The sequence below is a fragment of the Grus americana genome, chromosome 9 (assembly GCF_028858705.1).
Source record: "Grus americana isolate bGruAme1 chromosome 9, bGruAme1.mat, whole genome shotgun sequence".
In the NCBI taxonomy this organism is placed as follows: domain Eukaryota; kingdom Metazoa; phylum Chordata; class Aves; order Gruiformes; family Gruidae; genus Grus; species Grus americana.
The window spans coordinates 362,163-390,073 of NC_072860.1; the positions used below are offsets into that span (position 1 = coordinate 362,163).

Consider the following 27,911-nt stretch of genomic DNA (forward strand, 5'->3'; position numbering starts at 1 on the left):
CTCTGCTGTTTGAAGGAGCGTAACACGTGGAAGAGGAGGTAGTTTGCAGCACAGGCGTTCTCTGCGAGGCCATGGGCCCTTCTCACCGAATTTAATCGGGATTTCCGACTCTAACGGTACTGATCTTCTGCGGGTGAGGGGGAAACGTCTCCTCGTGCAGTGACTAACGGAGGTGAGGGAATCGGCAGCCTTGGCACAGTCTCTGTCCGTTTCTCTCCCTGCTGTTCTCCCCAGCACAGTTAAACGGGGGTTTTCTGCCCGTGGCGCGTTCAGCGCCTGCTTGGTAACGAACGGTGCTGCAGTGCAACCTGTGCCTCTTCATCTTACTAACCCGATAAACTGCGTTTAGTTTATCCAGGCTTCTTGCCTTGAGGGCACGTTCCTTTTGGGAGGGATATTTTAACTTTTGGGTTTGCGGAGAGAGCAGGGGACGGGCGGGGGAATAGAAGCAAATAACTCTATAAAAACAGCGAAAGGAGTTGGGGGAAGGTTTCATTATCAGCTCTCGGAAGCCTCACAAAAGATAAAGGCTGCTGCTCCTCCCGTTCTCTCCTAAACAAAACCACAAGGACTTTACCTGTCCAGCGCAAAAGGGCGCGTGGGTGTTGGGATGGACGGTGTGCGCTAAGGGCTGGGCTGTCGGGCTGTTCCAGGATGATTATCCCTTGGCCAGTCTCCCGCTGCTTGGCTACGCGGTCAGCTCCCCTGTAGAGGCAGACGGCATTCAGAAGGATTATGTCTTCAAGCTGCAGTTCAAGTCCCATGTGTATTTCTTCAGGGCCGAGAGCAAATACACCTTTGAGAGGTAATTTTTTGTTTTCTGTCTGTCTTGGTATATAACACGCTGTTAACTCACGGGTTGATCATCCAGAGCCCTCTCTTTGCTCCTGACTGCCTCCTAGTCCGAGTGACCTTACGGCACATTCTCAGTAATGAAGTTCCCTTCCTCCTCCTACCGATGCTGTTGGTGATCCCTCCTCTGCCAGAACCGTCCTGCTTACGGGGCAGAGCTGGTGGTTGCCCCCGGAGCTGTAGACTCTGCTTTGTCTCGGGACTCTGGGGCTTCCTCGGAGCTGGGGAGCAGCGTGGGTGAAAGGGCTGTGAGATGCAGTCAGATTTCTAGGTTAATGAGAGTTCTGGTAAGAATAATTTATTTCCCTTCCGCCTTGATCTCTGGAAACAGGAATTATAACACAAGGGTGAGAGCAATAAGCGCAGTGCTGCTTTTCACTGTACTGCTTTTTTTACACACGTGGTCCAAAGGGAATCATGTTTAAAACACATCGTGCGCAGAACTTTACTATTATGTTAGCTGTTGGAAACCCTTGCGTTGCGTTCTGCCCTGCAGGGTAGCACGGGTTGTTTCAGAGTGTGGTTTGATGGAGAAGGTGTCACATACTTCTCCTTCCTTGGGAGAGTATCACACGCTTGTGAGCGACGTACAGGTCAGCTACCTGAGAGAGCGGAGTTGTGCTCTTTAATCCACTGGTCTCGTGTAGTCATTTCAAGGAAAAAAACATCAAATGTCGATGTTTGACTTTCTTTTTTCACTGTTGCTTTGCTTTCTTCCATCTGAGCAAGCCTACTGCATAATTTATTGTAAGAAAAGCAATTCATTGACTAAGGAAAATTTGCGTCAGCCTGTCCTCCTTGGTAAACACTTCCTGTACGCTTGCATGAGAATATGGTGTGGTCTTGCACGAGCTGGCTGGAGCTCAAAGCGCTGTAGAGCCGTTACTTGGACAGGCAGCCATGTTCTGCAGTGTATTTGCCACATCTCAAGCTATCGATTTGAAGAATTAGTTTCCTAAAAGAACTGTAAAAGCAAAGTAGAAGGCAGCTGTTTCGTAAGGTTTGGTGAAAGAGGCAAAGCTCATAACCGAAGGACGAGATTGTGGTTGAGCACTTCTCGTGTCCTTTCTTGCCAGGTGGATGGAGGTGATCAAGAGAGCCACCAGCTCTCCGGCCAGGTCGAGCCTGCTGCTTCCGAAGGATGAGAAGGACAGTCACACAGACTGAAGCGGGGCAGAGCTGGATCTCTGCTGTAAGCATCAACAACAGAGGTCTCTGGAGTTGATAGAGCAAAGACCCAGGAGGCTCATTTCCATCTGGTGTGGAACGTGGGAGCGAGGGAGTTGCGGATGGGGATCACATCCCTTCCCAGTGGTGTGGAAGAGGGTCAAGTCTGTTCCAGTTGGACCTACTTAGAGAGAACCTGAGAACCGCAGAGCTCCAGTGCGCGCACGTTGCGGAAGGTTTGTTGTTCCGGTTGTACCTGTACAGTAACACCCTTGCCTGCCCTGAGGGCAAATGCCACCTTGTTTTTACATTTTGACTGGATGGTCAGCGCACGCGGGAGCAAAACAGCGGCTGGCAGCGGCGTGATCGGCTGCGGCTGCTGGTGCCAGGGCCTGCTGGCTCCCAGGAGTTCCCCCTGCCGCTGCTCAGCCTGGCTGGCTACACAACCGCTGCCTTGCTGCTGTTAACGCCAACCTGCCGGCACAGTTGGACTAACGGGGGATCCGCAGATGTGTTGGCTTAAACACGGTTCATGCTGAAGAGAAACCGCAGCTCTCCTAGAACAGTTCTGCTCTTTGGAAACTGCCGTGGCAGCAGTTTTCCAGGGGAACTTTTCCAGACTGAGCCTCTGCAAAGCTGTTGAGGTTTTGGTGTATTGTGGGTCGGTACAGGTCGGGTGCACGGCTTTTCCTCTGAACTCTGCTACGGCGCGTGCTGAGAGGGTCAGTCGCTATTCTCTTATCACAGCTCCAGAGTTTCTTTATCCTGTAGTAGGCATCACCTAAGGCACGGGACGGCAAACACTCTCCACACAGGCTCTGGGTGATGTTTTCAAGGCATTTAAGCGATATAGGAGAACAAGCTTCTCTGAACGTCATGGCTGCTTGTGCTTGTGTCACGCAAAGACTTCTGAAAATCCCTATTCTTACCTTTAAATTTGGGGTGGGATCCATCTTCCGTTTCTCATGAAGGTGTAAAAGTCACTGGATTCCAGATGGAGCATTAGTGTCTGTGGACTATTAAATCTCTGTATTAAATCTGAAGTGTTTGCAATTTGTTCTGTTTTTGTAAAGCTGTCACCTTCAGTTGCCTCCACGGAAGGACTGAAATAAGCTAAGTGCCACAAAATGCCGTTGGATGTGGCTTTGATGGGCTCTGGGGACTCTGCTTTTATATTAGATAGAAAAGTATTTATGTACTAGAAGAAGGAACAATGAAGTGGTGTAGTGAAAGACAAAGGAAAGTGCTGCGTGTTTTGAGGATGGAGGATCCCTGTGAACGCAGGAAGCGCAGAGGCCAGCGCGTGCATTCGCCAAGGCTGTTTCTGGTCGTGGTATAAAACGCGTGTGGGATGAGGACTGCAGGGAGGGGGTCCAGAGGGGTTTTCCAGACCGCTCGCTTGGCGTTACCATCCTAGAGATGACGAGCGACTGCAGATTCAGCCTTCGCTACCACTGTCACAATGACCATTTTCCCACGTAAGTTAAATGTACTTAATTTATTAGTGTCTTCTCTTTTTTTTTTAATTAACTGTTGTAGGTGTATACATGTGGATTGACTAGATATGTTATAACGCAGCTGAATATGACTTATGGAAGTAAATAGCGTCTTGGTATAAAACTATCTCAGCCTCTTATTCCTGAGCCCACCTTCCCCATCTGTGGCCACACGCTGGGAAGACGGAGGGCATCCACACAGAAGCATCGCTGTGCCTTGAGCCCGAGAGGTTTCACACTGTTGATTCATGGGTCGTTGCATTCAGTGGTTTTCCTGGCTGCTCCTTTGTCCCGGTCACGTGCTGGGGTCGCTCGCAGGAGTGCTTTCCTCTTTCAAGAGAGCTCTCCCACACAGTCTCCTGCGCTGGTCTCCTGCGGGGAAGCTCTGCCAGAGCAAGCTGCAGAGAGGAGCAGCGGGGTCTCTGCCAGCAGCTGGGGGTTCGGCACTTAACCCCGACCTTTAGCTACCGTCCCCTGCTGCAGCAAGGCTTTTTAGCATCAGGATTTGAAACGCTTTTTTAGAGTGTCCAGGTTAGTCAGTAGTTTCCCAGAACTGTGGTTCTCTGCTCACCCAGCATCAGCTCTGCTCCAACCGCAGCAGAGAGCGAGCGCCGAGTCAGAAGGGTGTGGAGGAGGATGCGGAGCTGCCTTCCCGGAGCCTGTGAGTGCCAGCAGGCCAGGGAGCAGCTCCAGGGCGGGAGGGACAGACACACCCCGCCTGAAGTTACACATGGGTAAAGGCAAAGTCTTGCGTGGGGGACAAAGTGTCCCCGCCACAGTCTGGGGAGGGTGCAGCCAAGTTTTGGGCCTGGGGCAGAGGCCCCTGGGGTCTTTACGAGCTGTTGAAGGGCAGTGCCAGTTGCCAGAGACACCATAGAAGAGCAGGAGAAACCTGTGTCTGCGAGTGTGCAGTACAAGAAGGTGCGGTGTTCTCTGCCTGGGGTGAAATAGCCTGGGTTTTAATTAGGTTTGTGTTGGGTTTTTTTTTTTTTTTTAAACTAGCTGACACAGCTAGCTAACTTGACATCAGCTAGACTTTGTCTAAATTACCCCCATAAATGAGCTGTTGATCTCCCCAGCATCATGCATTGAATCTCAGACTGATGTGTACTGGGTGGTGCAGGAGACGGGAGGAACTTCCTTAACAAGAGCATGAAGAAAGACTAGATTCCAGTTGGGCCTTAATCATTAGTTTCTTGCTAGCAGGATGTACATGAAGGGAGATGAACCCATGCTCTTGGGACCTCCTGGCTTAAAAACAGCCTCCACTTCTGGTAAACACGACCAGTTTTCCCTGCTTCCTGCAGGGCTGGCCCTCCATCACTCGATTCGCCATTGCTTAAGAAACCAGGACAAGGAAGTTTTTTGGAGTAGTTCCTACCATGTGTTTAACATAACATTACTGGAGCGGTTCTGGTTTAGCGGTGCTGCACTAAAAGGTTCCTGACAGCTGCACTGTCACCACTGTCCTGTCACCAGTCTGCTGCACATAGCATCTGACAGAACTCCCCAATGGAACAGACGTGTGTTTGTTGGGCTCTTTTTGGCTCCAGGAAAATAGCTGAGGCAGGCCTGCGCAGCTTGGGCGTGGAGCTAGCTGTAACCTTCACCTTTGGGTCGCTGCTTAGGGAGGGACAGTCGTACACAAGGTTTTAAATGTGCTGGAAGTGGAGTCTCCCAAGTGTTTATCCTGTAACTGGGCTCACACCCAGAGTGTGGCTGGGTTGGCAGGGACCTCGGGAGGTACCCATACCCGTCTGGCCCAACCCAGGGCTGCAGCTGGCCTCCTGTTAGCTCCAAGGATGGAGACTCCACAATCTCTGTGGACAACCTCTGCCCCTGCCCAGACACCCCGACCACCCAACAAGGCAGAGATACCCCAGTGTCAGCTTTTATAGCCCAGCTTGAGTCTAAATAAACAGATTCCAGCAAAAACTGCACCAAAGTATTGTCCAGAGCACAGCTCCACTTCTGCCAAGTGTGTGTGTGTGTGTGTCCCTTAACACCAGCGTATGTCAGCAGAAAGGACTAACGAGTAGTCCATACTGCACAAAATGTGTTTAGAGGGGTCTGTCTCACAGGCCGCTGTTAGCTCTACCCAGGGCAGGAAGATGCAGGGGAAGGCAAAGAAAGGGCAGCTTGAGCAAATACTTTTCCCCTAATAATACAAAGTTACACCAGCCTCGTTTGTTTTGTTACTTTATTGAAAGTGGCAGATCCCTTTCAACGTTTTTAAAAACTAAAACCTTTGTTGCTTTGAATACTGGACAGAGTTTGTGGGGATTGTTTTCTTTAAAAAGTTTACTCATTACACTGCGGTGCATGTGAGTAATACTACAAGGTACCTTATCGACACGATTTGCTACTGTCATGAACAGCAACTTTAAAAGCAGCAGGAGCCCTTCAGCCACCTCTCTGCTGGGCTGCAGCCTCTGCCTTCCCCCTAAGTTTCCTGTCTACACATTAACTCCTTTTCGGGGGGGGGGTGGGGGGTGGGGGGTGGTTTATTCTGCTCTTCATAAATGCAGGCTCTGAGATGGCTCTCAGCCACCACTCGGCAGCAGATCTCCAGCACGATCAACCAGCAGCATGTCGTCTCGACTGGACAAGTTCATAGTGTTTGCTGAGCCTGTGTTTATCCATCAGAGAGGAAGAGCAAAGGATCAGCATAAGCTAAAGTGAACACTGGGAGAAGGGAACGTACGGGCCTTTGGAGCTACTTTTAGCCCAGCACAACAATCTGCAGGTCTGAATCAAAGTACCAAAAATCAGCCTTGTTACTAACAAAGTGGCCTATCTTTAAAAAAAAAAATAAAAAAAATTGCTGAACAGCCTCAGCTTTTGTTCTCAGTGGCTTTGGGGCGAGCCACATCATTCACACACAAACACCCAGACAGAAAGCTCTGGATATCTGAGGTCTTGCTGACTTCATAGAAATATCTTTACAATTAGAGAACAGATCTCTAAGCAACCAGCTGTCAGAAGTTACTTCCCTATGTCTAAAGTACAGGTTTAAGATCTGTGCATTTACCAGAATTAAAGATTTGCTTTATAAACTAGTAGTATACAGAAAGCAAAGTTAGTTGGGGATGGCTCCACTGGAATATCTTAAGCAGCCAATGTGGCAGCAGACACTTTAATTTACCACCACAGCTTGTCAATTGGAGCAGAGCCCTGGCTTCAGCGAGTTTAGATCCCAGGCTGAAAGAGGAGCCAGAAAGGGAAAGCTGAGAAGAAGGGGATGGGCCCCAGAGAGGCTTCTGTGAGCCCCCAGCCACAGCACAGGGACACCAGCCAGCGCTGCTAGCCTCCATCCAGTTCGTACCCCTCTGCAGAGGACGCGTTTCTTGCCTTAAGAACCGCCACACATCGATCTGTCTTGAACTGAAGCCCTGTCAGCACCTTTGGCTGCTGTGTTCCCCCCCCCCGCCGGCCCTCTTTTTTAATCCTCCTGCAACATTTGGGCACACACAGTAGGTGTCTACTCAGAGACCAGAACTGCCAAACCTGTCTATCTAGTTGCTTCAGCTGCAGCAAGGACCGGTACTCCACCAGCTCCCAAACCGACTGTAACCACGCTCCCTTCCAGTCCCTGGAGCCCCACGGCAGTCCTGCTGTTGCCTGCATTAGATGAACCGAGGCCTAATCCGAAACGATGTCCCAGAGCCACAAAAAAGTACAGTCAGCAAACCCATCCTCCTGTGAAACGACAAGCTGGGAAAGAGCAGCAGCAGCTGCCGCTATACTGGAAAGCGGTTCGTTACCAGTGTGTGAAGGAGTTGAAGCAATCCTCCAGAACAATCAGAGAGCTGCTCTAACTTTCCCCGAGGCTGTAATGCACGGAGAGCTTCCAAACATACCTGCACGCACACATGACTGCTCACAAACACTGCTTTAGGCAGGGCAGGAGGCTAAACCCATCACACTCGCCTTTGAAATGTATCTCAGTGGAAGAGAATCTCTCTCTTTTCCAGCAGCCAGGCATTTACCAGTAACAAGCTGTGAATCAAACCAAGCCAAAATGGACACATCCATAGGGAAACAATTAAAAACTGCATTGATTACATTGTAAAAACAATTAGACCACCCATCTTGGGTTCCGCAAAAGGTCTAAATTGTACTTGCATTGCAAATCCCACCCTGGGTTATCATGGAAACGTGTAGTATGAAGGCTCTGAAATGTCCTGGAGTCCGTAACACAACGTTACATCCAACAACAGATGGTGGTCTGGATTAGAGATGTAGTTCTTATGAAGCTGGAAAAAAAATCCTTCCCCCCTCAAAACAGCAGCAGGGCAGGTGGGCGTCAGCGGGCAGAGGTCAGGTGGTTCCGACTGTGTGAAAACCTGCGAGGAAGGAGAATGGTGGAACTGGTCACTACTGCCCTTCCCAGCCCTCACCTGGGAAACGGCACGCACTGCACCGCGCCAGCCAGTGCGTCTGCGGCTGAAGAGGGAAGTCCGGCTGCGTTGGTCCCCACGCCTAGCGCCCGTTTTCTCGACCATAAAATCTTGAAATAAAACCCCAGCAATTTAACAAAAAGCCAAAGTGGCACTTTTTTCAGGCTTTTAAGATTCAATTTTAGGCTAATAAGAAATGCCGAGCATGAGTGTTTTACAGTACGAAACCAAGCAGGGTCTCCGAGGTTTTGCAACCCTCCAAACCAAGCTGTGTCCTGCGCTTACGCACCGTCCCGCTAGTCCCGCAGTGCCAGCGCTAGGCCGAGGGCAGCGAACGACACTGACCCAGAGGCACCCAAGGCATGTCTGCGCATGCCGCCTGCTCGGCTAGGGGCTGAAGGCTTTGCAGGCATCACCTGGGCACTGCGGTGACCTCTGTGGGTCAGCCAGAAGAGGGAAGAGTGTTCTCTTTCTGGCTCTCAGTGATTATGAGATGAGGGATCTAAATGGACCCAGTTTTGCTTGAAAGCTTGAATGACTTAGTAACAGAAGGTCTCAAGGAGGGCCAGTAGTGTCGGTCCTTAATATCTAAAGCTCTTCTTTGCGTGACAGCACCTGATGGATGCTTGAGCTACAAGGCACAACCACTGCCAGCTTAAACTCATCAGAAATAAATGCTTAGAAAACCCAAGTTCAAGGGTGTAAAGACTGCAAAGCTTGGGTTGTATTTACAGTAGCAACTAGAGCACAAGTGGCTCTTTTGGTCACACATATAACAAAATACATCCAGCTTTCTAACCAGTGAGAGACCAAATGTTTAGTTTCTTGGCTGGTGAGGAAAGGGTGAGATATTGGACAGCCTGCTGTGAAAGGGAGAAAATCCAAAATAAAGCCTGATACACCTTTGATCAGGGTCCAACATTGTTGCCTGCACTACATAGACGTGACTGAACTTGGTGCCAGTAGCGGAGGCAAGTTTGATGCAGCACCTGCTGAGCAGCGAGGAACTTAATTCTACCAGACTCTCCTCCTTCCCTGGTTTAATATGTAATTCACTTCAGGGAAAAAATCCAGTTTCCTGCTACCTGAAGCTGGACAAGCAGAGTGACTGGCTGCAGGTGGTGCCGTAAAGCACATTCCCTGTGGTGAAACAGATGATACCCGCTATTCCAGAAGCAATCCTGATGACATTTTGCATAGTCCTTCCTACCAGGGTAAGGGGACCAGCAGGATGTTATTTACATATATAAAAATATATATGCCAGATGAAGGTGAATAGCAGCATCTTGCTGTACTCTGCAACATTCACCTACACTACAGAAACCTGTTCAGTGTGAGAAAGGACTTCTGAGGCAGGAAGAACCACTGCCATTAAATGAAAAGCAGTTAAAAGAAGTGACTTAGGGACTATTAGGCCATAGTCACTTTTTGGGTGCCAACCTTTACCACAGCTGTGGAGCATGGCAATGGTTCGGTTCGCTGCCAGCCCCACCCTAGCTCCCGCTCCAGAGGACACTCACCTTTGTACCCGCTCCACCATGTGTGCTATCAGTTTGTCAGAGATGCCTGGGCAGGACTCCTCAGCCAAGCTGAAGGCGTTCTCCAGCTCCTCCATGGCTCCCACATTACCTCCTGTCTGCTTGTGCTTATCTTTAAGCTGTAACCCAGAAACTGTGCGTTAGTTCCTTATCTCATTGCAGAAAGCACCGGTCAAGCAGTGCAGTACACACATTATGTCCCGTTCCCTTTTAGTGTGACTCCACAAGGGCGCAGGAGGGCACCCACGTTCTTAAAAAAAAAAAAAAAAAAAAAAAAGGTTCTTTTTGTAGGTCAGGAGATGGAAGCCCAACGTCTGGAGTTCAGACTTTCCTCCAGGTACTAATAGCAATTGAAGTCCTTCACAAACAGGCCCTGATGTACTCTTAAACAAAGTAAATGATATTAGAAATGGATCAACAGCCCTGAGAACCCCTAATTTGTAACAGAACAAAGAACTCCGGCTGTGTCTGAACCAGTGCAGCCACCTTTGCTGCTAATGACAGCTTAGCACCAGACACATGCAAGGGGTTGCAGACAGGTAGGGCAGAGAATATCGTAACACCGGGAGTTAGTCACCACAAAAACATCTGAGTTGCTTTTAGTGACTGGGAGGCCAAGGGACACTGCTGCCAGACTACGGCTCCTGAGCCGCTTGGCCTCCCCCCTCCTCCCCAAGACAGAGCTTTCCCGGGGGCAGGGGAACGAAGCCCACACACCGAGACCTGCCACATGCAGCGTCTGACCTAGCTGAAAAGCCTCAGTTTGCACCTGTTAGGTAGCACGCTCTGACTAGACCTCACCAGCCACCAGTCTACTTGCACAGGGTTCCGGTTGTTAATTTGAAATAGCCAAGCCTCTGTCATTGAGGAACTCCCGACAGGTCACTGATGCTGAGCCTGCAGGAGCCTGTCATCGGAAAACCCAGTCCCATCCTCTGCAGCACTTCCCCACCTCCTTCACCCAAGCAGCTCATGCGGCAGCCCCTTCCCTACTGCACGTCATTACACAATGAGCTGAACAAAAATCAAAACCTTTTGTTGAACAAGCAATGTCTGCCAGCTAACCACTGTCCAGTTCAATTAAGCTCTGTTAGGCTACACTGATTAAAAGGGCTTTACATAAGCCTCACAGTTCTTTGCCTGCAATTTTAGGATCAGCCTTCCCTGCTGTTGGAGCTCACCTTTTTGCCATGGTCCAGAAAGCAGGACAGTGTGAATCTAATCCCCGGCTGGAGCCGTCCCTGTGCTCCAAGTCCCCTGCCGGAAACAAATGGTTCCGAGCCAGAAAGAGCTGCTGCCTCTTCACTGGGGTGACTCCTCACCCCACAGAGCCTCAGCTCTGGGAGCCGCTCGCACACGCCTCTGCTCGTTCAGAAGTGGCAGGGGGCATGGAGGGCAACTCAATTACCCATCAAGGACACAGGTTTCTTAGGCCAAAAATAGTAGCGATGCTAAAGCCAAGGCTTTGCTTTGACGTCTCCCTGATCAGAGACTGCCTGCCTCAGAGCAAAACGAGACCCAGGGTCTGTCTTGCAGATGAGCTGCCACTTTATCATCAAGCCCCTGACCTTTAGCTTGCCCAGCAGCCTGTGGTGCGAGCGGTCTGTGTCCCCCTGTGACTTCCCACTGCACGAGAGCTTTCTAGAGTTTGGCAGGGGATGCAGAGCTGTACTGCACAAAGCCTTACAGGCTGGCTTTCATTCACTGCTTGGCCCTCCAGGCCCAAATATCTCTCCCCTGCCCCAGAAAAGGCCGGCAGGCTTCCAGATTTGCAGTTGCCCACATCTCTGTTAATGACCCACTGTGGGTCATTTTCCATATTAACATCCAGTAATACACATGCAGGGAAGGCATAGAAAAGATTACGAACAGCTTCTTGGTAAGTTTTCAATTCACAAAGCCCAGCTTCAGCCCTTTTATGGAAAGAGGGGATCAAAACCTAGCAGATCTAATACAACGGTGAGCAGGAGAAAGTCTGCTGTTGGTAGGAAACTAGAACTGAAAAGACCACCATGTGCAACCAGCAGTGAAGCAGATTTCCTGCTTGGAGAAAAGTTTTCTTCCAACCCCCTGCTACTGCACACATTTCAGAGACTGCCCAGAACCTTCCCTGCACCTGATTTCACTGAGTGGGATCAGCAGAGCCCGCAGGGAAGTCTAATCAAAGGAAAAAAGGTTCAGCAGCTCTGGGGTAAGGGAGTCAGACGAGCAGAAATGAAGGTCCAAGAAGCCACTTCCTGCCTGGAACTGGTGCAGCGAGGTTGGTAAGAAGCACGAAGATGTGCTCAGTGCTTTGGAGAACTCACAGCTCCGAGCACCCCACCCCCCAGAAGGCTCCTAGGCAGAAAGGACTGAGAACCTGATGGCGGTGATTACACCGCATGAACAAACTGCCTGCAGTAGAAACCAACATTATTTTTATCCGGTTTTATCTCGTAGGTCTAGGTCTGTGAGACCCAGACTGTCCACCTCATGCTCTGACCTCTGGAAGTCAAGCCCAGTGGAGCACAGAGGAAGCCCATTAGCTAAACTCTCAATTTCCAAAGCAGTGCTGTCTCAAGAATACCGCGTGCCGGCTTCTCAGAGGGACCTCTGCTTCCTGGCCTGCAGCAAACCCTCTTTCTGCAGAGTGCTGCACCTGAGAAAAGAGATTAAGTCCAGAGACTATCCCTGAAAAAGCACAGCTCTCTGCTGGGCCACCCCAGAACAGCGTCAGGATCCAGACAAAAGCAAGTTATCAGGACCAGAGAAAGGGTCTCTGTGACCAGCCCCCCAGGAGAAGAACCCTGACACACGGTGTCTGTGTAAGCTATTTCTTCCGAAGCAGAACCTCCTTTCCCACGCTCCTGCTGGAAACAGCAACCGAAGCCCTTAGCCAGAAGCCCTCTTAGGACTTTCACCCTCTTTTCTACCCATAAACATCACCCAGCTGGAAGGACAATTCAGCTCTCGGCTGATACAGACACTATCCCATAAATAATGGTAGCTTTTAATTCAGCTCCATGTCCCCACCCAGAACGCAAGGCAGAAAAACAGGGGGGGAGGATTTTTCCAAACCCATTTTCTCCATCTGCCTTCCACAGGCTGTATGGTCAGTGACCCCTTAAGCTTTGCGTGTGCTAGCAAGAGCAGGCAAGATCAAGACGATGGGCTAGTCATCAGCAAAGCCAACTCCTGCTCTAATCCACCCATGTTCCCTTCGGTGACTGCTGTGGACAGCACGTACAACGTGAGGGCCAGGAACGTGCACAGCAACAAGCAGGCTCCGATACCTGCCTGCCCGAGCTGGAGCTGCACTTCAGCCATGAGCCCGGGGACACCAGAGCATTAGCGAACCTAAGACGCAGGTAAGAAACAGGTACTCCTCTGTCTTATCCTCACCAGAAGACAACACAGTAACGCTGTGCTTCTAGGAACACAAATGTATTGGAGAGCATGCTCCAGGGACATATTCGCTTGCCTAACGTCCAGTATAGATCTCTGAACAGAGGCCCAAATGCTTCACAGGCCCTTAACCCTGCTAGGTACCTCACCCCACCTCCCTTCTCCAAATCCTTCCCATTTACTTATCCATATCAGGTATCTCTTCATCTCCAACCACAGACACCAAGAAGGTTCTACTCACCTCCCCAAAAACTGGGTGAACAAGCGTGGAGAGACACTGTGACCGTGGTTGCCTCTTGATGGGCTCAGTAGGCTAAAAAGCAACATGAAAAGAGGTTACAAGCAGAGGCAAAGGCTCCCAGGGCACACAAACTACTAAACCTTTGGTAAATTCACAGCACCTCAATGGCAGCTCCCTCACCAGCTCTCAGGAACACCGCAGGCTGCAGTACCCTGACAACGTGGAAGAGGCAACTCTGGGGCACTAGCCCTTGAAACCAGACTGAAGTCAATTTTAGACTGAACACGAGTGACTGGTAACTTCCCCAAGACCCTCAAAAGCTTGTGTTAGTTCAGTCCACTTCTGAAAGGACAGACAGCAAACAGACCTTCTGGGAACCATGGAGAGCCATTCCTTTGTGCAGCTTGCTCAGGGAGTTGGGGCGAATAGTTGGTGGGAATGTCCAGATTGGACCCTGGTCTCCATCCTCTGTGTCTCCATCACTGGAAATGAAAAGGGGGAGGTCAGGACAAAGCCTCAGCTCCACACACCAGGCGTTTTACCCCTGTGTTACCAGTCACGAGCTCTCCCCTACCTGCCTGTCATACCACCACAGGGCTCCAGGCATTTCCCTATCCCAGAAAAAATCCTAAAGAGAAACAGCTTCAGTCTCTACAGCCCATGTACAGCACCACAGAGATCTGAGCTAAGCACTGCAGCACATTTCCAAATCACTACAACCATCTTTCTGCTCTAGCCAGCTCGAAGACAGTTTCAAGTGCTCATTAAATTTAGGGGAATTTCAAGACAATCCAAGCTCACAATTTGAGGGGTCAGGCCTAGATGTTGCAAGCCAACCTCCCAGAGTCATTGGTCACTTGAGTCGCTGCCGCTACAGGTGAGCTCTGCAACACCAGCCTGGCAACAAAGTGCCCTTTCCTCACCCAGAGCTCACAGCCTCATTATCCTCCGCATCAGTAGCAAAGCTCTCGACCCATGAATACACAGGCACACACACAGAGCTGTTGCCACAATTACTAAAGCTCTTGTATTTAACCGAATGTGTGTAAAATACAGGCAACAAGAGCCTTGTTTTACTAGTTATGCACAGAGTAGATGTTTCTTGTTAGTCCTGATTCCTTACGCTCAGCAAAGAGGCTCCAAGGGTTAACACCAGACTGGAGTGCGGGGTCACAGTGAGCAGGAGGTAGCAGCCTCCTGCTCTCACAGACAGCTGCTCAGTCTCCCTGAGCTACCCTAAGATCTGCAACCCAGGTGGGGAAAAGGACCTGAGCTGTTTGCAGTTGGCTCCCCGGGACGTGCAGGGTATAGCAGGGGCAGCCCTCCACGCAGAACATGTACGTACATATCAGAATCGCCAGAACTGGAATCTTCTCCGTGGCCCTCCGACTTCCAGCGCTTGAACCGATCTATCAGCTCCATCAGGAATGAGGTTTTCTTGGTGTAGCGTGTGATGAACTTGTGCTTTAGCAACTCTTTAGCTGTTGGCCTCTGGAGCAAATAAGGAAAGCAGGCTACATCTAACATCTCTGTATGCTAAACATGCAAGCGCACTTTCAATTCTTGCCAGGCTCGCCCATCCATTCTGCAAGCTCAGTACTTTCTCTCCAGGAGCCTTGCACCAAAAGGTCTTCCTGCTAAATGAACTTTTGGCCTCTGCAACACGCTACCCAAATCTGCAAGTGGCCAGCAATACTCACAAATCTAGGATCCTTATTGAGGCAGGCTTCCACAAACTCCTTGAAGGGCTTGCTGTGGTGACCCTCCAGTGTCGGAGGGTTATTTTTGGGGATCAGGAAGAGAACCCTCATAGGATGCAAGTCAGAATTTGGAGGCTCTCCCTTTGCCAGTTCAATGGCTGTAATTCCAAGGGACCAGATGTCTGCCTGAAAGAAGAACAAGAACAGTGACAGCACAGAACAGCAAGGAGCAATTCTGCAACGTGGAAGCATGCAACTTTAGCACAGCTGAAGGGCTGATCACATAAAATCAGATAGGACGTTTCACATCTAACAACCTTCTCCAACAGACCGTGAACCGTAACAGGAAAGTATCCTTCCTGCAACAAGCAGCACTTCCAATCCCTTTATTAATCCTAGCACGATCTCATATACAGTAGCACCAAGTAGCAATCCTCCTCCTGCTCCCAGCTCACCTTGAAGTCATAAGCAGACTGTTTGATGACCTCTGGTGCCATCCAGAATGGAGTCCCGACAAAGGTGTTTCTCTTGATTTGTGTGTCTGTCAACTGTCCGGCCACCCCAAAGTCAGCCAGTTTCACATCTCCTTGTTCCGAAAGCAGCACGTTGGCAGCTGTTTGCACAAATAAGCATGAAGTCCACTGGTTTCTGAATCATCTCCAGCCCCCACAGAACTAAATACTGAGAATGGACCTCCTGTGACATCCTCCTCAGCTCGCATTTCCAGCCCCAGAGTCATTCTCATGCTCTGAACTCTGTGCTGGGTAACACGGAACAAGTTTGTACACTTGGCTGGATCAGAAGGGGAATATTTCTAGGGTAGTAGCATGGAGCAGATGTGAAGGGCCACACAATCAACTAGATGTGATTCCTGGCCACAGGAAAGGAGAGAGATACCTGAAACGGTCTCGATTTTTTTATTCAGATCCTTCTGAAGAGCTCACAAGTCCTGGTCTTGTACTGCTTCCCCCTCACTCAGCTTAAGACAGTGGCATTGCTCAGCTTTTGGGATGGGGGTTGTTTTTGTAGAACTTCTCATTCCAAGAGAGACCTACCTCCAGCATTTCCCCACTCTGCTGGCAGCCAACAGTCCCAGGCAGCCTGCAATGCTAGAAACGTGTGGTCTCACGTACACAATGGAATCTTTTCTACATATCTCCCTGCATGAGGTTTCTCTGCTCTGCTTGTTCATATCCCCTCCTGCAGAGGGACAGAGCAGTGAGCATCCAACACCGGCCATGTCCTCCCGCCCTCCTGCTGTCCTTTGATGCTCTGTGCTCAGTGTGAGCCTGCTCTCGGGGAGGCAGATGCCAGGTCTCTCTACACTACATGCGGCCAATGACTACAAAAATCAGTAACAGGATAAGCTGACACAAGCTGCCCTGATTTTCAGGCTGTGAACCCTGCGTGAGGACAGCTCACCTTCACAGTAAGTTACAGCCACAATAACCAGCACACACACCCCTTGGGGTCCAGCAGTAAAGCAAATGTCCAGACATAACTGAGAGTCAGCTAAAATCTGAGCGTGCCTTTCCTTGACTCCTTTGCTTTAGCTCCCCGCCTGTCCAAACTACAAATGCCAGAGAAGAGCTACAGATCCTTACTGTTACTCTAAACCCCAAAGACATGAAAAACATGGATTGCGATAAAATGACAAGAATCCGAAACAATATTTTTCATTATTCAGAAACAAGCAACCCAACAGGAAAAGCAATGCTAAGAAACAGTGTTTGGAACCTCTCAGATTATTGCTGTGTAATACTTCTGACTCTTATGTTAGTAACATCCCTTAAAGAAAGGGAGCTGAGTTCTCCACTCCTACCTTTGATGTCCCTGTGGATCTTCCTCTCAGAGTGTAGATAATCCAAACCCTTTAGGATTTCTCTCAGGATAGTAGCTATGTAAGTCTCCTCCAGGGGTCCTGGCTTCAGCTGATAAAGGGCAGAAAGATGACTTAAAGGAGGGTGACTGATGCCTTGGATTTTCCAGCCTCACAGTTTGTTACTTGGAAACCATGGCCAAGCAGGTCATATTCAGCAGGAAGCACCGACTGCACGCCTGGTGCACATTCTGCAAGCAGAATGCTGGACTTTGCACCTAGCAACATTAATTGGAATATCTTTGGGGGATTTTCTGTTAGTCTATTAAAGGCTTCCCAGACTAGGGTCTGGGATGAACAGGATGCTCATCTCTTGCTTTGGCCTGGAAATACACTGGTGAACAGAACATCTTAACAGTTTCTCTTGTTCAAGTCTCCCTGCTAGCATGCAAGAACTGAATTTCAGCCACTGCAACAACCCGGAAACAACTTCTACCCTCTGGCTGTGGAGTACTGTATCAAAGCTTTTCTCCTTTCCATCAGTTCTCCTCTAAACAAGACCTGCAATAATTGGGGTTCTGACGCGAAGATGACTTCTGCTGATGACAGACCCCCACTACGCCCTTCCTCCAAGTCAGTGCAGGCTCAGCAGTTTTCCTACCTGACCCTAGTCACTGCTCTGGAAAGTAGGCATTGTTGTCCTAAGGAAAATCCTGTAACAGAACACAGCGCAGCGGAACTTTGCCCATGTGTTTATTCTGCATTTGTATTCCCTTAAAATCTGGGGTGACTTGTTAGATGTCATTTGTATCATCAAACACCTGGGAATCCTGATCACAGACCAGGTCCCCGCTGAGCCTGATGCCATGCAAGCACTGAACAATCCCACGAACTCTTTATTAGGTGAAGTATGGATTTGCACTGCTCAAAAACAACGGGCTGCTGTCGCATTTCAGTTCACTGGCTCTTCCCATTGTAAAGCAGCAGAGCATGCTGGAGAACAGTGCTTTGACAGCTGAACTCCGTGCAAACATTTCTTCTGTCCTGGGATACGCACAACCAGCGTGTCTGCCCTGCACTGCCTACCCTTCAGGCACAGGGCTGTCAAAAAGACGGTGTGTGGCAAGTGAGCGTCCGGCTTACAGGCATGTCACAAACCAAGGCTCCAGCCAGTGTTTGCCATGGTCCAGAGCTTACCACGTACTTACCAAATCCAGGGCTGAACCTCCTCCCAGGTATTCCATGATTATCCACAGCTTAGTGCCCTGCAAGCAAGTGCACAAATCAAGAGCAAAGATGGTAATAAAAGCAGGCAGAAAAGCGAAACACCCCAGAGGCAGCAAGACACATGAGTAGTACTGTACACAATCCAAGAGGTGCTGCACACCGCAGGTCTCAGAGGTTGGCACAGCATTACAGCGGTGGACCTGCCCCCAGTACATTTCCTTCTCTCGGTCTGCAGCTCTGTCTGAGCAAGCTTAGTGTCCCCACAGGCACCAGACTACACAGCCCACAGAGATAAGCATACTCTCAGGCTGGAGCCATTTAACATGGCTCCAACAGATCTAGCGCATCTCCTTCTTGACAATGACAGGGGAGCTTTGCAGGCTTTGATCTCATTAACAGGACTGCCAGCTTGAAGAGTACGGTCAGCAAGACACTCTCGTTCTCCTCAGGGAAGAGATTTCCAGACTGAGGTTCGCAGGGTCCTGGTAGCAGATAAGCAGCAGATCGATGAACCTATGGTTTGGTGTTTTCAGTAGAAGGCTGAGAAAATGCATTATGGCCTTTGAAAAATATGTAAGGAATAATCAGGATCCAAAGAGCTCAGGATCTGTTTGCTACAGACCCAGCGTTACATACACCTCCTGGTCACCACTACTAGTAGCTTCCACTGGGGATTCCTAAACCTGTTCTCAACAGAAGCAGTATCAGCACTCCTCCAAAGACTCGGTTCCTGTTCTTTTCATCATTTCTGATGAAATGATGATCACAAGATCACAAAGTACGGTTTCAAACTCCTCTTCTTTCCAGAGGCATAAAGGCCCCAGCTGTACTACCCTAAAAGTGGTATTTTGGAAAAGCAATTCACAAACTTCCTTTCAAGAATGGTCAAACCAGGGAGAGGTCAGTCTCTTCAGTGAATAGTTTTCGCTCTAGTGAAATGCCCTGCTCTTCGGACCATGCTGTACTGCGCACCTCATTTCCATCCGCTTTGCAAGCATCTTAAAGCCCAGGCTCCGATTAAGACCACGTAAACGCAGCGAGCAGAGCCGCTGCTGTTCCTGCTGCCACACCAACACTCGCAGATGGGCACCTTGCAGTGCTGCGTGCCACCGGCAGTGGCAGCACCCACAGATAAGCCCACCCCATTCCCAAAGTGCTGCCAAGAGAATTGCCGTGGCTTTGTCCTACCTTCAAGTAGGATCCATAGTACCGGGTGATGTAGGGGCTATCACACTGGCTGAGCACCGTAATCTCCTGCTGAATGTCCTCAATTTCATCCTCAGCCTCCTCCAGATCAATGATCTTAATAGCAACCACCTCCTTGGTGCGGTTGTCGATCCCTTTATACACTTCACCAAAGGATCCTTTGCCGATCCGCTCCAGCTTGGTGAACAGCTCCTCAGGATCCACCCTGGAGTGCTAAACCAGAAAGCAGAGACGGGGAAAGTCCATTAAGTCCCACGGCAGCTTGCAGAGCGCCACGCATACCCACCCATGCAGCTCATCTCCCTATCCGTGCATCTCTGCATTAATTCACCCGAAACCCACAGAGGCAAAAGGTCTCCACATGCTGAGAAACTTAACACAGAACGTACCCAAGATGAGAAGCAAAGAAGCCTTTTACACGGGCTTTCTGTCCCTGCAGACCATAGTGGAGGAAGAAGCAGAAAGAAGCCCAGGAGGAGAATGTCAGTAAGTATCTCTACAGAAAGCGTCAGCTCCTTTGGGACAGGACTGCTCAACTGCAGGCACTAAATGGTGCCAAAGCAGCTCCATGAGCAAAGACTTGTTCACGCCTGAATAAAAAGACAGGCAAGGTGGACCAGAACCAGCCTTCTTTTGAAGATCCGGATGAGAAAACGGGCAGAAGCACGAAGGTTCACAAGGATGTTTCCCTAATCTGCCTTCCTGCATTCAAAGATTGGAACGATTTGAAAGATTTGCACCCTTCCCTACTTGTTTGGAGGGTGAAATACTCCAGCAATATAAATATCAGTTCACATTAGCTGTCTCCTCTGCTGCGGTCTGACTTCCAGGCAGCACCCAGCCCAGCTCTCTTCAGGTGTTTGCAGAGGGAGCCTCACGTCTTTTGGAAGGTCAGCAGCGAGGAGGCCAGGCACCTGCCTACCCCAGAGGGGACAGGAGAGCCGAACGGACACTCCATCTGCAGACCTGCTTTTCTGGACCAGCCTCTCCTCTGGCTGGCACGCCCGGATGCAAAAGCAAACAGCATTTCCCTCATTAGATAAGCACATCAACTGGGAGGCTACTAACACGATAATTGGAGAAATACTGACTCTTTAACAGCAGCTTCAAAGTTAACTCCTTATTGAAATGAGTATGGATGAGGAAGGGAAGAAATCAGAATAATTTTCTGATGCTATTTCATTGTGTCCAGCTGCAGACCAGGAGGTCAGGCTCTGCTTCATGCTACTAAAAGGCTCTGTGTGATTAGTTTGTCTGCCTTTTTTAAAGAATAAGTCTAGGGTTTTTTGGTTTTTTTGGTTTTGGTTTTTTTTTTTTAAATAAAAATCTGGAAAACATGCCCGGATCTACAGGAAGCGGCCAAGCTATTACAGTGAGGTTTCCACACCCAGAACTTCTCAGTCTCACCTCCAACACGTCACCCAGAGGGACCACTCCCTTGCAAGGGCCTTGAGCTGGCAGAGATTGTATCTGCGAACAGGGCAGCTGCATTTTCCATCTAACATGAGGTTCTAGCAGCAGGCCATCACTGAGCAGCCCTAGGTACTGCTTAATGATTAAGCCAGCCAGTCATTACAGGTTGTTTGCCTTCTGTGCCCAGCACTATATGGAGTAAGCGAAGCCCAGAGTGAGCTTTACCGTCAGCTCACTCAACAGGATTTCCATGTGCATTCCAGTCCAAGACACAGAAGGATAACCAAATATCCTTGTGCATCCATGGCAACGCCCAAACAGGCTGTACTTTGAACAAATGCACTGGAAACAGACTGGAGAGGATATGCAGAGATGAAAGGAACTGGAGATACCTAACAGGGACTGGAGAGAGGGAGGTGGGGGAAAGGAAGAGCATTTGAGCTTCAGAAATGCCAGGAGACAACATGAGAATGACTGCAGCGCAGGGAGAACAAACAGTCTGGCTAGTCCAGGCTCACCGGAGGCCAGGAGCCGTTTCCACCTCTTGACCAACTTACAGGAAGGGGCAGCACGGTGGCCCAGACGTCACCTTGCAAAGTCACCTACTGCACCCTAAAAATGCCACTCACATCAGCCACTCCACACATCAGGGAGAAGGGAGAGAAAAAGGGTCGTCATCTGGAATCACCTGGCTCAGCTGGCAAAGGAAACAACATCCACATGAATCCTGCAAGAAAACCTTCCTCCCCTCCCACCTAAGTACTTTTTCCATGAGAAAAGAAATGGCAAGGTATAAATTACTGCACATCAAAGAATCAGGACTGATTCTCAAGAACAGGACATCAAACATAAGAGCACCAGCTACTGCAGGCAGCTTTTGGGACAACCACCATTTTATGTATCAGGCTCTGTAATCACGGAGAGCTGCGTAAACAGGCTTCCATACTTCAATGTCAGCTTATCCTGTTTTCTGTGGAACAAAGCAGTTCATGTAGGGGTGGTGAAGGAGACAAACTTTCCTGACAAGCACATGGAAACTTTGCCCAGGGACTCAGGAAAATGAAACAACTCTGTTGGGCAGAAGAGACAGGCCGACCACATTAGGTTGGAACAAGAAAGTTCGTAGGTATTGGATTTACCTTCCCAGCATGTCACTTCAAAACTGATCTGGAAATGCTTCAGAGCTCTCGGGTGACAGCGCAAGAGTACGACTCTAGGGAGGGCCTGAGGGCGTGCATCCCTCAACAGAGTTGCCAACATCACACAAGTCATACCCAGCAACAGCCAGAACCTAGCGAGCAAGTACGGAACCAGGCCTGAGTCAAGCAGCCATGCCTGCGCAGTGGAACACCTCGTGAACTACCATTGTGGACACCACAGAAGACATTGCCAGGTGGCATTTTTGTGGAAGCAATCCTGAATTCCCATGACAAACTAAGACAGATAAAATTATGCTAGTCTGCAGGCCATGTGCTCAGAAGCTCTTGTCCATTAAAAAAGTTCCCGTTTGAGCTGCCACACAGTAACTCACCGCTGATGAGCAGATGTTCAGGTCAATGGGCATGCACCTGATGCCTCAGCACTCACCAGACAGCAGAACAAACGTGGTTATGCCAGGAACGGAGAGCTATGCGAGTACACTGCTCTGTCAGAAGAGAAGCACACTGCCACGCTTGGGGGGCTCAAGCAGGCCGGGCAACGCATCCTGGGTAGCCTGACTCTCCCCTACCCCAATAAACTTGCACCTGCAGAGCACTGCAATAAGGGGTGTAACGAGCAGGATCTGTCCTTTTCTAAATATGAATTGATCTCAGCACCAGTCTTCTTGTCAGAGAATCACCCTGGGGCTGCACAGCTACAAACACACCTGAAAAACTTCACTAATAGAAAGTAACAGAATCCAGATGAAATGCTTTACACCTTTGGGTAATTTGTGCTCATTTATGCAGAAGTTTATTAGCACCCATCAACTTTGCAGCTGCTCACCAGCTTGGGATCTTTCCATTTTCTTCCACATTCACAGAACCCACCAGGGCTGCGAAATGGAGCTCCCGGCCAGAGTCCGAAGAGCTAGCTGACCAGCTGCTGCTCCATGTTCTACTACAGCATGTAAAGCCCTTAAGAGACGGTCACCTCATCGCACCATTTTGCTTGACTGAATGTCAATTACAGAGCCGTTCTGGAGCAAAAAGCCTTGTGTTGCTTCTCCCCGCTGAGAGCACTCAGACACTAGAGATGGCTTGGTCAGGTGTGAAAAGGCTTTGAGGGGAGAGCACACAAAGCACTATCGTGGTTCTACATGCAGGAAGGGGAGGCAACAAGCATGAGAGGGATGAGGACAATCTACTAGTAATGTGCTCCATGTCTGCCCTCCAGGATCTAATCTCACAGCACAGGAAAGAAGGATGCTCTGTCACAACAGGTGTGGGGGGTGTGTGCCATCACGACTGATGCTGCCATGTTTTAAAACAGAACGACTCACTGCAGACATTGGGGAATTAGGAATTGCAGTGTGTTATGAGACACGCCTGGCAGTAACACCAGCTGCTTCATGGGGAAAGAATAGGTTTGGCAGCTCTGCCACCTCCAGCTGCAGAGACATCATCTCCACAACCTTTGAGAGGAGACTAGAGAAGAAGGGTAAATAGCTACCCTCATTTCAAAGCTACTACCTGGAAAGATAAGCTGCATATTGGGAACAGAAGCAAATACCCTTTGAACCAGCTCAAGGTCTTCTCTCTGGGCTGTGTCCGGCTGGATCTCACTCTCAAAAGAGTCATACTCAGCATCGTGAGCAAGAGTCACATCTGCATCTGCTGCATAAAACACTGAGAGGTGCTTAAACCCTTTTGGCAGTGAGAGTTCCCTGGTCTGCAGCAGGTCAGGAATGGAATCACTGTTCTATACGGGAGGAGTCTGTAACAGAAAAAGATTGTCAAGGCCACAATACTTTAAGAGCTGAAGCTGACTGGAGTTTGGCAGCCTCCAAGGGGTTTATACAGAACTACAGCAGCATTTAGCATTACTTCTGACTAGAGCACTTTCCAACCAGCCAAACAAACATCATTTTCCTCTGCCAAACGCAGTGGAAGGAGGAAGTTGGTTTTAATAAGCCTCAGCTACTGACCTTCTTTCCTTCATTGCCTCCTCTCTTCCCCAACTTCCCATCCAGCATTTACCCACGTTGCACGCTACGCACTAACCTCTGGGCCACCAAGAGAGTTATCTGCAGCGGGCACTATGTTCTCTTTGGGGAAACCAGCTTTGTGTCTGGAAACATTTGAAAGCTTCCCTGTCTATATGAAATTTGTGCACAGCTCTTTGCAACTGCTAAACCCGAGACAGTTTTGAACTTCGGGAGCACAGACAAGAGGGACGTTTGCGTTCAACGCTTTTAAACACAAGAATTTGTCTTAGACTCCCAACTTCTTCACAGATAGTATTTTTTTGCTTGAAGGGAGTGAAACATTACTTAGCCAGAGAACTTGAACGGCTTCTTCAAGGTCACATAAGCAACAACAAAACTAGAAACAGAGCTCAGATCGGAGCTTTAAACGCTGTAATGCAAATACATCATCTAGCAGATAGAGTTCCCAACAAAGACCGGAGGCCTGCTGTGCTGTATGTACGTAGCAAAGGGCAGCCAAGAAGAGAGAGTGAGCCAGCTTGCTGGGGCAGGGAAATGGAGGCACAGAGGTAAAGCAGCTTGGGGAGTTGCCTAACATAACCCTGCACATCAGCAACAGAACTGGGAATCAAAGTCAAGTCAAGGCTCCGACATCCCGATCCAAGTCTTAGTCTCTCAATTTTCACAGTACCTCTCACAGGCCAATTCCTACCGCCCTTCCAGCGAGCCTCAGTTGCCCAGATTACGTGGTCCCATCAAGGATTCCCAAAGAGACCCAAGGAACGGACAACACAGACAGCTTTCCTATTCCAGGACCAGACAGAGAGTCATGGAATGACAGACTCTGAGAATGTCACTCAGAGATGAGACCACTGGAACTCTGATAAGCTTCATTAGTGAATGCTGTGCACAAAAAAGCTTCAGAGCAGCCTCCTCTGTAGCTGCAGAACTCAGTTCTCAGCCCTAACCAGACCGTATCCTTCCCTAGTCCTTTCATTTCTTTCCCTGTACCGTGACTCACTCAGGCACTACATTTGCATTTAATTCCATTCACACTTTGGGGAAACAGTTTATGTGAAAGACAGCATGCAAGCTAAGATGCATTGCAAATCAATTTTATATCAGAAAAGGCTTGAAGAAAGCATCATCTCAAACCACTAAAGCTTTTAGTATTATAATTCTACACCTAGGAGCAGAACAAAAAAACGCCAAGAATTCTCACAAAACATGGTTTAACAAGACCCGCATTCAGTACTGACATCTGCCAATAATCAAACGCACCCCACAACCAAACTCAGAATAAAGAAGATTCAAGCCAATACTATTAATGTGGTTCAGCTTTTAGTCCCAAGTCATGACATCACCCTTCCACATTCCTCTTACGAAAATGTCATCACAACAACAGGATTTAGCCACATCCACTGAGGCCGTTATCTCTCTCAGATACAGTTAAACAGTATCAAATATCACCACCTCTTACGCATTAAGGTTACAAGCACCGTTTTTCTCATGCTACTGTTATGAACACTTCAGTAAGGTATGTCTGGCACAGCCTGCACACACGGCTTTTCTGTTCCCATTTCTAGACTTCCCCTCCCAAAAATACTCAGAGCGCCAACGATTCCTGTCTCCCTAAGAAGAGCAAAGTTAACCTCAGAGAAAGGCACCATACTGGATGAAGAATTCCATTTCTATATGGCTGGCAACCTACCACTGTCAGTCCAACACCACTGCGGAATAAGACACAAATCAATCGGCTAACAGGAGCAAGCTGAGATGTGTGCAAGACAGATAAAGAGTGGCAAAAGGTGATTTTCTGGGGGTGTTACGTTTGCTCTTGATACAAGAGTTTAAAACAATTTTTTAATCACCACTTACCTGGCTGGCAAATTCTCTCAAGTGAGCCATGCCTACAGGATGGTCAGACATCCGCTTTTGCAAGATCAGGGAGGGTTGGGACGTTGCAGCAAAGCGGGAAAACGATGCTTTCTCATCCACTGGTCAACTGTGACAAGGAAGAACACAACAGCTCTAACCAGAGGTTCTCAAAGCCTGGCTCATCCCCCGAAAGCATTACCTTTATCTTTTTTCTCCTCAATTTCCAGTTCTCCTGGAACCTACCAGCCCATTCTGAGCGTGCCAGCCCCTCCTTGCAAACCCCATTTCTCAACTCTTTCCAGACATGCCTTCCAGATGTATCAGGGAACATCACGTTAATGATGCACACCGACAAAGCCTCAGGCACCATTTTCCCCACCATCGCCTCAGTGTGCTCCCCAGTGCTACGGTTGCCCCACAGTGTTACCCTCAGACACCCCTTTCCTCCGACTGCTCCCCAGGAATCCTCTCACTGAGGGTACCCCTCCGCTCCCATTCTCCCCAGTACACCCAGTTGCAAAGCTCAGCTCCCCAGCGCACCTCTTCCTCCTCAGGGAACCCCGACCCTCCGCCATCCCCGGGCACTCCCCCACCAGCGCTCCCCAGTTCTGCCCCCGGACCCAGTGCTCCTCAGCAACCCTCTCCACAGGGCTCCGTCCGCCCCAGCACGACCCCTCAGCCCTGCCCAGTCCCCTCAGGGCCCCCAACCCCAGTGCTCCTCAGCACGGCAACCCCAGCTCCCCACAGCCCCCCCCCGCCAGGGCGGCCCCTCGGCCCCCCGCACCCCTCACCCACCTCAGGCCCCCACCTCCTCCCTGTCCCCTCTGGCACCCCCCGCCCCATCACTGCCTCCTCCCAGCGCCCCACCTGGCCCCCTCCGGGCCCCTCTGTCGCGGATCCCCGCCCCGCACGGCCCTCGGGGGCCCGCACGGCCCCGGACGGCGCCGCACCTACCGGGGCAGCCCGCCGCACCTATGGCCAACGGTCCCCGCGCAAAGGGCGGCGCGGTGCCATGCCGGGCCCTGGCGCACAGAGCCGCCACCGCCCCGCTGCCGCTCCGGGCTGCCGTGGGACACCGAGCTCGGCCGCGGCGGCGGCGGGGGCGGGAGCGCCGGGAGAGGGGTGGGAAGGGCCGGGCCGGGCCGGGCGCAACAACACGGCGCGGCGGGGGACGCGGGGCGGGGGCGGCCGCGCCGCGCTGCCTGCCGGGAGGTGTAGTTCCCGCGCGGTGCCGGCCGGCCGTGGGGGCGCCCCCGGGGACTACAGGGCCCGGCAGGTCGCGGGCGGGGGCGCGGCAGGAGGGGAGGGCGGGGTGCCAGCGCGGGGGCTGCTGGGACGGAGAGTCCTCCGGCGGGGGCGACGCGGGCGGCGCGGGGGGGCGGGGACTACCCATCCCAGCGGCCCCCGCGGCGTGGGCGGGGCCGCACCGGCCCGGGCCTTCCCGGCGGGGCGGGGCCGGCGCTGGGCCGCGGGGCGGGGCGGGGGGGGAGCCTCGCTTTGTCCTCCCGGCCCCGCTTCCCGCTGCCTTCCTCGGGTTGGCGGCGCCTCTCGCCGTCCTCACGGAGCCGGGCCGGGGGTGCTAGCGGGCCGCCCCGTCCTCAGCTCCTCCGTGCCGGTGCCTCCCGTCCCGCTGCGGGGAGCCAGGCCTTCGAGGCGAGGCGCGGGGGTTGAGAGCGTTTTAATCGCCCGTTTGCCGGGACTGGCTTTGTGGGGCTGTTTTTTTCTCCTCGTGCTTTAACGTCAGTGACTGATGAACGTTTTCAAAGGAAGAAAAGATAATTCTCACAGCCTTCGTTGCCGGTCAGCTTTAAAACCGGACTCGAATTTCTCCCCCCAGGGTTAACAAACCAGACCCAAGCTTTTGCCGAGCTGGGCCGCGGCCGCCTGTGCACGAAGCGAGTTTGTGCTGCTGATGCACAGGGCCGAGGCTGTGAGGGGCGGCTGTGCGGGCAGGTGGGGCCTCGCACCCTCCGCTCCCCTGGGCCTGCACCAAACCAGCCAGCGCCCCGAGGTGCCTGAGTGAAAACATCGGTTAGGCAGAGGGCCAGTGTCACGTACCCCTGTAACGCGGTAATGTCTTTGTATTTAAATGAACTGGCTCGTGCCCGACTTCCTGGTGGACAACAAGCTCTCTGTGACCAGCAATGTGCCCTCGTGGCCAAGAAGGCCAACGGTACCTGGGGGGCATTGAGAAGACCGTGGCCAGCAGGTCGAGGGAGGTTCTCCTCCCCCTCTGCTCTGCCCTGCTGAGGCCACACCTGGAGTTCTGTGTCCAGGTCTGGGCTCCCCAGTTCCGGACAGACAGGGAACTGCTGGGGAGAGTCCAGCCGAGGGCTGTGAGGATGAGGAGGGGTCTGGAGCATCTCTGGTATGAGGAAAGGCTGAGAGAGCTGGGGCTGGTTAGCCTGGAGAAGACTGAGAGGGGATCTGATCAACGCTTATCAATATCTAAAGGGTGGGTGT

General features: G+C 50.8%; 2 protein-coding genes across 9 annotated transcripts in view; one reads left to right on the plus strand and one right to left on the minus strand.

Annotated features, from left to right (window-relative positions):
• Window positions 1-3,059, plus strand: part of FARP2 (FERM, ARH/RhoGEF and pleckstrin domain protein 2) — an 81,978-nt gene extending 78,919 nt beyond the window's left edge. For 2 of the 7 annotated variants that reach the window (XM_054835148.1, XM_054835149.1), the window contains 2 exons: window positions 654-805; window positions 1,929-3,059. In XM_054835148.1, the coding sequence (XP_054691123.1) occupies window positions 654-805; window positions 1,929-2,019 (243 nt within the window). In that variant the 3' untranslated portion in view covers window positions 2,020-3,059. Of the gene's footprint in view, window positions 1-653; window positions 806-1,928 lie in introns of those variants that run through there. The other 5 variants (XR_008578258.1, XR_008578259.1, XM_054835150.1 and 2 more) reach the window with 3 other exon arrangements.
• A 2,642-nt stretch (window positions 3,060-5,701) lies between these two features.
• On the minus strand, window positions 5,702-26,590 carry STK25 (serine/threonine kinase 25). 2 transcript variants are annotated; one of them, XM_054835684.1, is made up of 12 exons: window positions 26,403-26,590; window positions 25,449-25,575; window positions 19,013-19,243; window positions 17,806-17,862; window positions 16,601-16,709; window positions 15,234-15,391; window positions 14,779-14,964; window positions 14,424-14,569; window positions 13,446-13,560; window positions 13,079-13,150; window positions 9,436-9,572; window positions 5,702-7,861 (listed from the first exon to the last, which is right to left on the minus strand). In XM_054835684.1, exons 2-12 carry the CDS (start codon window positions 25,497-25,499, stop codon window positions 7,822-7,824), a joined length of 1,302 nt encoding a protein of 433 aa, XP_054691659.1. In that variant the 5' UTR covers window positions 25,500-25,575; window positions 26,403-26,590; the 3' UTR covers window positions 5,702-7,821. The 2 variants fall into 2 exon arrangements, with proteins under 2 accessions (XP_054691659.1, XP_054691660.1); XM_054835685.1 differs by having other exon boundaries at window positions 26,316-26,590.
• Window positions 26,591-27,911: the final 1,321 nt, after the last annotated feature.